General features: G+C 39.9%; 1 protein-coding gene across 1 annotated transcript; it reads left to right on the top strand.

Annotated features, from left to right (window-relative positions):
* Positions 1–1290: 1290 nt before the first annotated feature.
* On the top strand, positions 1291–8797 carry LOC308399491 (E3 ubiquitin-protein ligase TRIM39-like). The gene is made up of 10 exons (XM_080886792.1): positions 1291–1315; positions 2355–2585; positions 2677–2770; positions 2869–2973; positions 3744–3977; positions 4132–4279; positions 4573–4599; positions 4921–4985; positions 5399–5521; positions 7583–8797. Exons 2-10 carry the CDS (start codon positions 2359–2361, stop codon positions 7967–7969), a joined length of 1410 nt encoding a protein of 469 aa, XP_080742918.1. The 5' UTR covers positions 1291–1315; positions 2355–2358; the 3' UTR covers positions 7970–8797.
* Positions 8798–14837: the final 6040 nt, after the last annotated feature.

Raw genomic sequence — 14837 nt, 5'->3', positions numbered from 1 at the left:
CAGTGATATTTCTAACAGAAGCAGGAGCTGTAGCACTTCCTTTCTTCTTCTACATAAACTAGGAATAATTGAAGCTTTAACAGGTGCTGGTATCAGGGAGCCAGTCTGTGTGCTGGCTGCTGATGGTGTTTATTGTCTTTATTTGGGTGTGTTTATACCGATATGCCACTACCTAATGCAATTACTGTAAATGACCTGAAAAGCATTGCTGCATATTTTTAGCTGGCTATGTGTCACATAGGATGGATTAAAAAAATCCAGCTCTGACCTGGGAATGATTCATCCCAACAACCATGGGTGTGTTCATCAAGGCCTCTGTGACACAGAGCTTCCTCGAATGAATTACTCTGTTTACAGATTTAAAATGACTACAAACTTAACAATGAAAGATTTTACGATTTGTGGCATCTCGCAGCAACATTACTTAACACCCTGGATCACGTCTACAGCAACATACACGGTGCATACAGGGCTGCACCACAGCCCCACTTTGGACAGTCTGACTACATCTCTCTGTTCATGTACCCGGCTTACAGACAGAAACTGAAACAATCGAACCCTGTCATCACACCTGTTAAACTGTGGACCCCAGAGTCTGAGAGCATCCTACAGCACTGTTTTGCCCAAACAGACTGGGATGTGTTTCAAACTGCAGCCACCAAGGAGATCTGCTCTGTCAATATACAGGACTATGCTGAATATGTGACCGGGTACATCAGCACCATCAGCTCTGCAGGCAGTCTGCTAGATGACCTCAATGTATTGAGGCAGCAGGACCAGACAGGACGGGTCCTTAAAGCATGTGCTAGTTGTTGGCTGATGTTCTCACTCCCGTCTTCAACCTCTCCCTCAGCCAGAGTACCGTCCCCACATGCTTCAAGACCACAACTATCATCCCTCTTCCCAAGATAATATAAGGTAACATAATAATTTTGGCACATAAGGTCATCTTACATATTAAACCAGCATATTAAGCTCGTAGCTCTTTTGCACACAAATCTATTTAACATTTCAATTTTTCTCTCCATTTATTTATTTATACTATTTGTATTTCCATTGTTCTAGTTCTATTTGTACATTTTAACCAGCATCTGTGTAGGAAGGTAGATTATTAGATTATTATAGCAATTAAAATGTAGAGTAAATACCAGGAAAAGCTAACAGGCAGAACAAGAATAACCGGTATAACTCGTTGGGAAACTCCACTGTGGGAGGAACTTTGTACCATGTTTTATTTTATAGAGAGACAAGCGTGTTTTGTGGATATTTATTCTTCATATCTTTCAAGGACCGTCTACCTGCATGACCTAAACAAGTAAGTGATTATTTATACCAAGCAGATAGCATAGAGAATAAAAATACATGAAACAAGACATCAGCTGCCTTTTCTTCAAGATAGACTGACTTTGGATCCAAATATTGACGGCAATATTTTTAATTAGAGGCACAGAAATAGTAAAAGTGGATATCTCAGAGATGATGTGTAAAATGTAGGTGTGTGTATTCTGGATGTAATCTCAGGTTTCAATCTTTAAATTAGAGCAACAACTACTACTACTTTTACATTTTTAACACGTTGACTGGAGTTTGAGTGTTAGAGAGAACTCAGTAAGGGGAGAGCAGTGGCTAAATAAAATGCATTAATAAAGAGCTGAGGGCTGATTTATTGGGGAAAAATTAAAGTAAGTAAGTAAAATAGTTAATATAGTGATGAAATTGTAAGAAAAGGTTCAGAAACAATTTCTCTTTATATTGCTTTCATTTGAATTTTACCCATTGTCTCAAAATTTCTTTCTTTTAATTTAGTTAATCTACGCTGAAATAATGAGCATTTCTTTGATTTTAAATTTGACTACAAAGAAAATTATTGTAGTCAAGAATTCAGTCAATGAAAAGTCTGAGATTTTCTCCTTCTATTGCCTCTTTCACAGCCCATTTTTTGATCTCTTTACTGGTAAATCCATTAGATTCATAAAAATGTAACAATATGTTGCCACTAGGACCTTCAGACTCTGTTTGTGAACCCTTGTATATTTGCAGTCTGCAGATTGAACTTAAACGTAGTTGTTGTCTTCGAAGCATCTGAAATAAATCTGTCCACTTTTCTCTGCGCTACAGCATGATGAGCTTTCATGTGTTTTGCCCTGTTCTGTGAAATATAAGTGAAAAGGGCACACTGGATGCTTTACTTTGATCTTATGTTTAAAAATATCCTTTAGTCTTCTTGCTTTGCCATTTAGATTTTTTTTTAAACTTAGATTTATAAACCTGCATCTTTACAATCTGACCTTAAGAGCATAGTGTACAGAAGAATTTCAACATGTGTGGGTAACAAAATGTTATTTCTCTGTCAGAAACATGGCCTCAACATTGTCTGAAGAGCAATTTCAGTGCAGCATCTGTTTGTACAGCTTCAAAAACCCTGTCTCTATCCCATGTGGGCACAATTTCTGCCTGGAGTGCATCAAACGTTATTGGGATGTGGCGCAAAAGTCGGATTGTCCACTGTGCAAAGAATCCTTCAGCAGTCGCCCCGAACTCAGGGTGAATTGGACCTTAAAAGAAATCACTGAAAGATTTCCAAGGTTGGTTGACTGTAACTATACTATAGTGCTTTATTTCAACGTTTTAGCACATTTGGTTGAAACTAATCAGATGTACATCATCATCTTAAAGCTTGTTAAAAGAAATGCCAGGATTCAAACCAAAGAGACCCGTCATTCCACTACTGCCAATTAGGTCTGGAGGAGAGATGGAGTTCAAGATCAAGGTGGGAGAAAGAAGTGGTTAAATGTAACGATGCTCATGGATTATCTTGTAAGGAACTCCAGATAATCCAAGATGTAAAATACATGTTTTCAACTTCAGCCTCTGCAGACTCGGATAAAGAAGACCCAAGAACAGTATCAACACATGATCCAGACCCGAATCAGAAAGACCGAGGAGATCAAACAGTCAATGGAGCTGAGCAAAGTGAGCATTGCTTTTTAATCATTTACAGACATGAACATTTCTCGGCCTGTTTGCTCTCTAAGAAACAAAACTTCGACCAATTTGTTTGTAGAAGCTCACACCAGAAGAAAAACAGCAGTGTTGTTCTGCTTCATGTAGACTGTATTTAAAAGACAGAGGAGCCTCCCCCTGCTGGTCATTTTAAAAAATGCATTAGCTTCACTTTTCAAGCCTGGAATCCACTTTTGGCTTTTATTTGCAGTTTATCCTGCTATAATATCCATGCAGAGTGTAAGTAACCTTGTGCACAAAAGACTCTGATTACAGGGCAGAGAAACTATGGAAACTCAAAAGCTAAAATCCTTGCATATCTTCTAAAGTCAGGATTACTTCAGTCAAAGTATTTTTCCATCTTTAGTAATTCATATATGGCAGCGTGGCTCTGTTTTAAGAGCTCTTGTGATCTTTTATTAGTTGTTTTTATTGATATAATAAACCTTCATTATGTGGACATAAAGAGACATGGAAAAGCAGGGCTGGAGGTGGGTTGGGACAATAGATCAACTGTTATCAGAGGACTGCAGGCTGCTCTCACTGAGATCATCTTCTTTGTCTTCTTTTTGGGGGAAATGTGCTAAATTATGGGCATATTAATAAGAATCATCGTATATAAGCAGCTTTACCCTAAGTTTAATTTGTTTTGAATTTCATTGAAGAAGGGGTAGCAAAGTACAAAGGTGGTGCATTTTAACATATTTCACATATTAATTAAACTCTTTTCATCTCTGCAGAGAAATAAAGAAAGAGAGATACAGGCCAGCGTTCAGGCTGCCACAATGATGGTAATTGCCATTGAGAGAAACCAGGCTTTGCTCATCGAGGAGATCGAACGGAAGCAGGAGGTGGCTGAGAAGAGAGCAGAGGAGCTTCTCAAGGAGATCAGCCAGGAGATCAATGAGCTGCAGAAGAGACGCAGTGAGCTGCACCTCCTGGAGCACATTGAGAACCCAGTTCAGCTCCAGCAGGTCAGAATCAGTATTTATGTTTAATATTTCTGCACAGCCAAGCAAGTTTAAAGCATCTAAAGTGATTGTAATATGATATGAATACAAACCGGCCTGTCTGCTTGTTAGTGAAATCATTTGATGGTGCTCATTTCTGTCACTGATGCTGTTTTAGAACTTTTTACATCTGGACGCTCCGATGTCCGTCAAGCACTGGGCTGACGTCAGAGTCCAATCGGAGAGCTACGCACGGACTGTGAGGAGAAATTTCTCCAAACTGGTCGACATCTGCCAAGAACTGGAGAGGAAGCTGTGTGCAGAAGGTCTGTAATCCTTATGATGACATGACATTATAGTCTCTGATTTTAGAACACAAGACTTTCTTTGCATCACCGGTTCCTTTGGTTTTATTATAATCCTGCCACTTTTTGCATTGCATATATATTTATATCATATTTTACACTATAAGTCTGCACATAACTAACTTTAGTGATACACTTAGGGTGCAAAAATAAATCTTGTAACATTCGCTAAAATATTAGTGAATATTTTAATTGTTCTACGTTAATGTTTAATGACACTAAAATGACACAGTTTCTTTTCTGATCTTTTGCAGAGGTAAACAAGATGAATAAATATGCAGGTATGTGTATGGATATGATATTTATATTGTGATTACGTTATATGGATTACACAAGACTGAAAATTTGTCACCACCATATCTAATAAAGACTCTTACTGATGTCAGTAGAAAGAAAGTGGCTCTTCACACTGATTCAAATAATCTTTATACATTTAAATGACTCAGAATACAGATACTCTGTTGCCAAAAAAGGTGACTTCAGTAATAATATGCTTCAAAACAACAGGGTTATTTTTTCATATTATTTCTTTAATCCTGAAAATTTGAATAAATCTGAAATAGCAAATCTTTTTATGTGTTTTTTTCTGTTTCTGTCTCCAGTGGATGTAACTCTGGATCCTGCTACTGCTGCTGGCTGGGTGGTCCTGTCCCCGGATAATAAAAAGGTGAGCTGTAATTATCAGCTGCATGATTCCTGACTGTAACACCTTAACAAGAGCTCGGAGTTAAACAAAGTCTTGTCCTGCTGTAAAAAATGATCCAACAAAGTGTTGATACATGTGCAGCTGTTTGTATAATTAAGTGTAAAGTCATTTGCTTAGTTAGTTATACACACCAGTTCAGTTTAGCCCTGTAATATTATTGGGAAAACACTTATTAAAACACCTATTATTGAGAAATTGCATTTCTTGTCTGTGAAATTAGAGTCTGTGAATTACAGACAACAGCTAATGGACGACAAATATTATGCAGGAACTAAAATGACGGAAACTAGTGGATCAGAAGTCAGGCAGATGCAAAATAATGACAAGTACGGCATCAGTAGTTGTTGTATGAATGTGATCGTGGCAATCCACAGGTGAGCATGAGCTACCAGCAGGGGAGGACCCCGCTACCTGACGACCCCCGCAGGTTCAACTCCTGCGTCGCCGTGCTGGGAAAACAAAGCTTCACATCTGGGAAACGTTACTGGGTGGTTCAGGTAGGATAAAAGGATAAAATAAATAACTGCTAAACAGGGCCGTGCAGAGAGGTTTAAAGGGGCGGGTGCTCAAAGTTAAAAAGGGGCACATTGAACCAGGCTGAATAACAACAACACACATTCATCAAGAATCTATAATGGGAAGGGCAGGGCTGTGTTGGTCTGAGACTGTAGACATTAAAAAGTCCATAGGAGAGATGGTAGCTGATTAAATGTCATGAGATAATAACAAAATGCAAAGATTGGTGACAGCGCTTGGAACCATAAGGCAACAAAAACTGTGAGAAATAATTTAGGCTCTGCCTGTGAATCACTCTTTGCTTCTCTTCTTCCTTCCATCCCATCATTTCATATATCACTCTCCACTTGCTGTCTATCTGAGAACAAGGCACAACTTGCTATTGCAATAAACTATAATCTAATTATCCACACCTAACAACTCTTGCACTTAATCTAAATGATGAGAGAAAAATGTTATAGCACTGCCTTTAGTAGCCTCACACAGCTCCTGCTGTTTCCTCCTCATGTCCTTACCAGCCATGTCTGGACAATGTTATATCATGAGTAATATTTTTTTTTTAAATCCATCTAAATAAAACACACACATGCACGCGCACACAGTGACATGTTAGACCTTCTTCAGAATACTGTATATACTATGGGCATCACAGTGCTGATCCAGAATCCTTACATTATTATTTATTACTAGAGCTACAATAATAAAGCAATGAGGAGGGGGAAGTAATAAATATGAAATAATGTCATTATGATGATTCCATTTGTTTCACTATCCACTCTGTGCAGGGGCAAAGCTTATTACATTTTTAAACTGTAGAGATACAATCATTTTACTGCTGTAAAATCCAACTTTTGTCTTATTTAAAATATAAATCTAATATAATCTGCTTCTTAATGTATGTTCTTTAAAATACAGCGTGTGTTTTTAATATATTATAATTATAATAATTATTATGTGGACATGGATATTAGATCGTTTTTTAGTGAAATATAATCCCTCCAGAAAGGCAGGAAAAGCCCGGAAACTTACTTTAAAACTAAATATGTTTCTAAATACTTTAAAACTAAATATGTTCCCTAAAACGGTGACAGAGCTACAGACCCATGACAGCCTTACACAGGTAGCCAGCAGCTGTGACCAGCACTACTTGTGCAGTTAATAAAAGGACAGGTAATGTTTGTCGCGCTGTTGCGCACACAGCACGCTCGTTTGTTTCAGTTCGTCAGTTGCAACAAGACAGCTTACCAACGTGTACGTAATAAGCTAATACTCCTGGGTGCTACACACTACAGTGTACGCTGTACACCTACTTACTGGGTTTGTCGCATCAGTCTGTGTCTCTGAGTTAACTTGTGTTTCTCCTACAGCTCCGGACTGCTAAAAATGCGCGTGCTCTTTGTGAGCTCGTTCCCGGCTCGTAACCAGCGCGTTCTGCCGTCAAGGGCGATCATTGGTTAAATGGATCATGTGACTGATGCAAGCCAGATCCTTTTATTTAGCAAAACTGTGATTAATAGTTAAATATTATTGTTGAGGGGCACAGACAGGACTCCGCACGCACACACACATAAAATATATATATATATATATATATATATATATTTTTTTTTTTTTTAAAGTTGCCTCAACAAAAGGGCACTTTTGGCACCCATCAGGAAAGGGGCGGGTGCTCAAGCCCCTCTAGCCCCCCCCTCTGCACGTGCCTGCTGCTAAACAGCTTATAGTCGTGATCAGTGTGAATATTATCCAAAGTGGAACACAACAGCTTTATTTAGAGTAAGATTTGGATTGAAATACACCAAAGAAAATTACACATGAACACAACGACACAACCTGTGACTAGGACTGTATAATGTATATGATCTAAACAAGCAGGAAAATAAAACTCTTTACGCCCCCTGGTGGCTACATGATGTTCACTTCTGATTTTATATCTGCTGTGTTTACTGTCAGAAAAAGTTTATTATCATTTAAAAAGCAACCTAAAGAAATGAAGCTCTGCTCTGCAGTTTAGCATCATTTTGTCCTTCTTTGTGTTTCAGGTTGGGGATAAAACAGACTGGGATCTTGGGGTGGCCCAGGAGTCCATCAACAGGAAGGGCGCCATCACAGTTCGCCCTGATAACGGTTACTGGGCGATATGCCGACGTAACGGTGGAAGCCTGTATGCCTGCGCTGGGCCCGCCGTCACTCTTCACCTTAAAGAAATTCCTCAGAAAGTCGGTATATTCCTGGACTATGAAGAAGGCTCGGTGTCCTTCTACAACACAGAGGCAAAGACTCACATTTATACTTACAGCGGGCTCACTTTCACTGAGCCGCTGTATCCGTACTTTAACCCCTGCATACATGACAACGGGAAGAACACGGCCCAGCTGGTCATCTGCCCGATCGAGGCTGGGATCACTGTAGACACTTCAGCACGTTGAGCGAGAGACTCGGAGGATCCTTTTTAAAACCTCGAGAGCATCCACATTCATTGTCTGGATAAGTTGTAATCTGTAAATGCAAACAAAAGACCAAGAACAGGAGAAAATATTCTTCTCCCAAGTGTAAAGCGAACACCCTGAATATTGTCCTGGTACAGACTGCAAGCCCAAGCTTAGCTCCTGCAAGGTGTTTGGATATATTTATTTATTTATTTATTCATTCCAGTCAAAAGCTATAAGTTAACCACAAGGTTTGCTAATGTCTCTTAATCTTCCTGATGATATCTATAAAGAGGTTTTTAAAAAGAGCTAAAGATCCAAGCGAGGGTTCATCTGAACCATCCACTTATGTCTGCTAAGGGAGGACAAATGTATGTAAATGAGGATAAAACTTCCACTGATAAGTCCACAGTTATCTGACAACGACACATTAGTGATGGTTTAGGAACTATAAGATGCACCTATACACGATCACTACGGTGGATAGCACTGCATGAATCCTGCCTACATTTTTACACTACTCATTCTTTGGTAATTTATTAATATGGTATAACTTATATTATAGCTCAAGGCCTGATTTAAAAGAACTTTATGAATCCAACTTTGTTTGGATCTTTGGTTTAAGATCAGGGACACGTCACATGGTCTTATGAGTTCAGAGGTGCAAGTCTGTTTTAGTTGGTAGCACGTAGATCATAGTACCACAATAGTATATTAACATCAGTATATCATGTGCATGTAAGACATTGAGTATATATAATTTCTTGTCATTATTGTAAAAATTTGGATTATTGTGATGTATTTAAGCTGAAATAAATGTGAACTGAATCCCTGAGAGTCTGCTGTGTTCTTTTAACTTTTTATCCCAACACAGAGTTTAGACAAATTCTAAAGTTAGAATTAGAAAATGGAGCACAGAAAACAAAAGATAACAAGCAGAAAGTCATGACACACTGTTCATGGTACAAAAGTAATACTCTGGAAACAAAAAACAAGTAACTCCACAAACTAAATCCTAACTACAGCATTAGCAACAATAAAGGTTTCAGATACTAGAATGTAAACAGGATCAAACTAAGAAAAAATACAATTAAAACAAAAAGAAAAATGACTCAACAACCTCTCGTGGGGTAGTCAAACCACTGGTGACAGACAGAGCACAGGAACATACCTCCATAAGCAACAAGTCATCAAAGACCGACACAAAAGCTGACATCAAACCACGTTGTCTGCACGCTGCGTTTCTTTGCATCATGGATGGTGAGTCAGACTCATTCTGTGTCAGCACTGTATTGAACTTTAGAGTATCTTATGTGGGGCAGAGCACTGAAGCTGCACTGAAGCTGCTTTCAGTGCTGGAGGTGCTGGAAGATCTTTTTAAAATGTCTTCATGTATTATGTTTATAGATGATGTACAGTGTTTGCTTGTAGGTTTATCGTTAAAGAAGCAGCACTTTAATGAGTTTATTTGAACAAGGGTTTCTTTCCTGTTATTTACCAATAGAAATACTTTCTTAAATCCTACTTCTGCTACTTAATTATATTTGTGTATTTGTATCCCAATAACTACAATAAAAAAGTGTGCTTTATCCTGCTTGAGTAGCACGGCTCAAAGGTCATACATTCAAAATTCATAACTGACTTGTAGCAACAGCAACTACAGTGGGAGAAAAAAACATCATTTCCTTTTCACAGAATCTCACACTGCTTAATATTTCTTACACTTAGTGCAACTTACATTTGTGCACAGGTGCTTTTACATTACACTTATATTTTACACTTCACTTACATTTACACATTTTACAGTGTAAAAGTAAACAAAATGTAAAATGCAAGTTACAGTTAAATTGTACAGTTACACTAACATTTTACAGTGTAAATGTAAGCGAAGTGTAAAATATAACTTATATTTACATTTTACAGTAGCACTTGCATTATAGGTTACACTTGCATTTTGCTCTTTGCTTTTTCACAAATGTTGTGCTATACCCTGTGTGTTGTATTAAGTGACAATTGCACTTCTTTGTCTTGTGCTTAAACATGTTGTACAGAAAGTCACAACCTTCTGCCGTTGGGCATTATACTAAGCATATCTGAATTTGTAGTCAGATGAATGAAAAGGGGCTCAAATGCAGGAGTCCTGAACAAAAGTTAAAGAGTTTATTTACAATGCAGCTTACTTAGAATGAGAAAATATGCAGATAAGATAGGGTTTTGGTACCAAAAAATACTCCTTTTCTCATTTTCTGTACACTAATAGTTTCTGAACAGCACAGTTAGGTACGGTGACATTCTGTCAGTTCAAATGTGGATCGTTTTTCTGCCAGTTTATATTTTCTTTAAGTGTGGACCTAAAAAACATCTGTAGTCTGAACTGTGACTGAATGAAATGAGCAGCAGTTTGTCGTTGAGTGGAGCACACATGGGAGCAGACACTGACCCACAGTAACATTTTTATTGACCACTAGGTGTCGCTGTAGCCCTAAAATTCACATAGAACTTATTGACCGTAAGCGCAGAATGAAGCAGTGATTGTAGCTTTCTGTTGTCTCCACTAAAAGCTGCTGATGACTGAAACATTCGGCAAGTGGCGTGATTTAACAGATAAACCCATGTGAAGGATAAAAGTCCCGGAAACACTGGCTCTGCTCTGCCTGTACATCTCTGAGTGTGTGGGTGGGGAACAGACTGAGGCATGAACACTATCCACTTTGCTGTCACTGCTTCAAGGCGGAAAGCATTTGGAGACAATCGAGCTCCTGTCAAAATAAAAATATTGCTCACCGATCCCAAACAGGATGTTGCACATCTGTGACAGCAAAGGGTTAAAGATTTTTATTTTATTTTTTTTTTAATTTATTGCAGCTTTGACTAAACCTGATATGTGTTTTGGTTTCGGTTACAGCTGACCATCACCTGACTGCCACACTAACAACAGTCTCCAGTATAACAGACACTGAGGAGTGCACAATTAAGCAGCAGCTGTGATAAATGTGGACAAAAGCACTGAAGGGGCTTTTGAAGTAGACAAGGCAGTATCCTCATGAGACCCTGAACTGGGATGCACAGATCGCATCCTGACTGTCTGGCATAAAAGTCCAGACTGGCATCTGTGAAAAGAAAACTGTTGTATAATAAATATGCAGTATATAGACAGCTCTCCCTTTTTAGCCATGCTTTGATTTGAATGCCACCGTCTCTGTGATGCTTCAGCACAAGACTTGTTACAGACATTCAAATCTTTCCCAGAGGAACAATGATGCCGGTTTTGCTGATTTCCTCATCTTTTATCAGGTTGTATCACAAGAACCAGTCGCAGGTTTTTTTCCGAGATTTTGGCTACGGCTCAAATATGTTCATAAATTTCTGATTTTTCCACTGCGAGAGTGAGAATCGTCATGTCCTCCTTTTTTTCCAGGCGCCTGATTGACACAGGCCAGGACATCATCCCAGGCTGCTCTGTTTGTGCAGATGATTACTCCTTATTTTGTGTTTCAGCTCATGTGTTGGACTGGATGGATTCTGGGCGATCTGTAAACTATTTGCTGACTGAATTTTCTCGGCAGGTCGAAACAAACCTCAGGTCACCAAGAAATAAACTAGTGCTCCCTGTGGCCTCTCCAGCCCTGCCTGGGACAGAAATCTACTCCCCACCAGTGCCACTCAGATCTCCATAACAACACTTTACACTAAATTTACAGTTTACAGTGATATTTAAAGCAACGGCATATACACCACTTATATAAATATTTCCCAGGTCTATTAAATCGCTTACATCCCAGCACAGTAGTCTTACACTAGCAGACATATTTATCTATAGAAGAGGTACACATAGATTTATCCTTGTTGACAAGTAAAAAAAAAAAAAATGATAAAAAAAACACTTAATCGAAAGCTCTCTATCTTCCCAAATAAACAGCAGGAAGTAAGCTTAAAAAAGATGATTTTTTCCACATCAGCCCCTCTGATGGTGACAGGGGTAGGAGGAGGAGCCTGCTTCCTAAAGTCCATAATCAGTTCCTTTGTCTTTGTGATGTTAAGTTGTAGGTGGTTTAGCTCACACCACTCGACAAAGCTGTCTACCACACTCCTGTACTCCTCCTCTTGTCCATCCCTGATAAAGCCCACAATGGTAGAGTCATCTGAGAATTTCTGCAGATGACATGACTGAGACTTGTACCTGAAGTCAGATGTGTAGAGAGTGAAGAGGAAGGGTGATAGGACCGTCCCCTGCGGCGCTCCCGTGCTGCTCAGGATGTTATCTGAGCGGCAGTTCTTTAGTCAGACATGCTGTGGTCGACTTGTTAAATAGTCCGTAATCCAACCAACCAGTGGGGCGTCCACCTGCATTTCCATGAGCTTATTCCCCAGCAGTGATGGTCTGATTGTGTTAAAAGCACTGGAGAAGTCAAAGAGCATGACCCTCACAGCGCTCCCAACAATGTCCAGATGAGAATAAGCCTGGTCCAGCAGGTAGATGATGGCCTCCTCCACACCGATACGAGGTTGATAAGCAAACTGCAGGGGGTCCAGCCAAGGCTCCACCAGCAGACGCAGATGTTTCAGGATGAGTCTCTCCAGCGTCTTCATGACATGTGAGGTCAGAGCCACTGGCCTGTAGTCACTGAGGGTCGGCGGGTTGATCTTTTTAGGGACAGGAACCACGCAGGATGTCTTCCAGAGTGATGGGACTCTCCGCATTTCCAGGCTCATGTTGAAGATCCGTTGTAGAACTCCAGACAGCTGGGAAGCACAGCACCTGAGGGCCCTGGGACTGACACCATCAGGGCCAGCAGCTTTGCTAGAGTGGAGTCTGCCCAATTTTTTTTTGATGTCATCTGCTGAGAGGGACAGGGTGAGACAGTCTGAGGGGGCAGGAGAGGGGAGAAGAGCTGGGTGTGGAAACAGGAGACGCAGGGCAGTCAAACCTATTGAAGTGCAGATTAAGGTTGTTAGCACTTTCCACGTCCCCATCCATCCCAACACCTCTCTTTTGTCTCAGGCCAGTGATAGCCCGCATTCCATTCCACACCTCCCTAGTGTTGTTTTCCTGCAGTTTGTTTTCCAGCCTCCGTCTGTAGGACTCTTTACCCTCTGCAATCTTGGCTTTCAGCTCCTTCTTTCAACAGGAAAGAAGCAAAAACATTTAGAGCATTCACATTCATCCATCCTGTCAATGACCCGTACTACCACATCCCACTTCTCAGGTGAACACAGACACTCTCACAGTGAACTCATTGTCCTGATCATGGAACCAGTTTTAGACTTTGTGGCATCTCCAGTTTGTACACTAAAAGTTAATGTCAGGCCACCACACGGCTGTTATGCCTAGTTGATGCTTGACAACCTAATAAAATCTGGACTTTTTACATTTGGTTGTGAGCAACTGTGTTCTAACTCATACCTGTGTAATTTACAAACCTCAGTTTGTTGTTTAAACCAACTGAATCAGCCTGTGTGTAAACCCAAAACTTACGCCGCCCCTCTGACCCCCTCATACTACATTTAGTTGCTGTTTTTAGAGAGGAGGAGTTTCAGTCGTCTTGTTTGCATAATCAAAGGAGGTGACAGCAGTCTCCCGAGTCTGCTAATAGGTGAAGGAGTCGACCAATATTACCAATATCTAGGGGAGAGAAAACTGATAAAAGCCACTTCAAATTGACTGATAACAAACTGACTGATATTCAACCCCTCGTTCACTGACATTAAGCTGATCAAAATGTCTGGGTTATGGATTTGTACTGCTGATGTTAAATGTTGAGCCAGTTCTGTCACTAATGATGAAGTTTCAGTCGGCGATCTTGTGTTTTCACCTTTCTGATCTTGGATGTGAACATTGACTGCAGCTCTTCACGTCTGTCGGCAGGAGTTTAGGACTCTCGGTGCTGCCACATGACTGCATCAGTGAGCAGGTGCACATGTGTTTCTAATAAAGTGGTCTGTAAGTGTACAAAGCTTATTATTGGTTAACGAAACATGATGTGTGTTAATGGTTAAACTACCAGACTTTCAGACTGAAGGCCAGAGTCTGTATCCTGTGTAAAAATGCAAAATATTGATATTTTTTTCTTAGTTAAGACAAGATAAAGATTGTTGCTTGGATTAAATATAATCTTGTTCACAACATTAACCACATGTTACATGCTGAGAACATTTAGCTAAGGTCTTGTGTTTGTTTCAGATAATAAATCTGTATTAAGACTCAAGGCTCACACCGAAGGCCCTCAATCAGGAGTTCTCTCAGGTCACCTTGACCATGCCTATATGCCTACATGCCTAAATGCCCTCAGTTACTTCCATCTGATTGGCCAATTAGATCCTTGTGTTAGCAGTAGAGCAGGTGTGTAAGTATAAGAGGTCTGAGAGGCAAAACCTGCTCTCTCTTTACAAGTTTGTTTCTCTTATTCAGGTGAGCTAACAACAAATGACACACCTGATCTAAACAATATAAAAGCTGGATCTAAATTAAGAAAAGGCCCCCATTTCAACCTGGTGATAATGTCTGCTTCATGTTGTGAGGTGGATGTTTCCTGATCTGTAACCACGACCAGGTATCACCTGATCCAGCTGGTATGTGGAGGTTTTGGCAGCGCCGGGAACATTAAACATTCTTCAGATGTGAGTCAGGTTAGCACAACGCTGTGGGCTGTTTTATGTTCGTGCCTTTTGATGAGATCTTGTGGTTTGTTGACTGAAACAGTAACAAGGAAAAAGTACGTGTAGAGCAATGTTGAAGTACTTCACTTTGCGCTTACTTGTGTTCAGAGTTTTCTTCATCAGCTGAACTACTGCTACTTCACACTGAACCAACATGAGGCTGCACCGGTGATTTGTGTCAACAAGTATTGAATGGACTCCTGAAAATTGG

This window comes from Rhamphochromis sp. 'chilingali' (assembly GCF_963969265.1).
Source record: "Rhamphochromis sp. 'chilingali' genome assembly, chromosome: 1".
In the NCBI taxonomy this organism is placed as follows: Eukaryota; Metazoa; Chordata; class Actinopteri; order Cichliformes; family Cichlidae; genus Rhamphochromis; species Rhamphochromis sp. 'chilingali'.
This window is presented reverse-complemented; position numbering and strand designations above follow the sequence as displayed.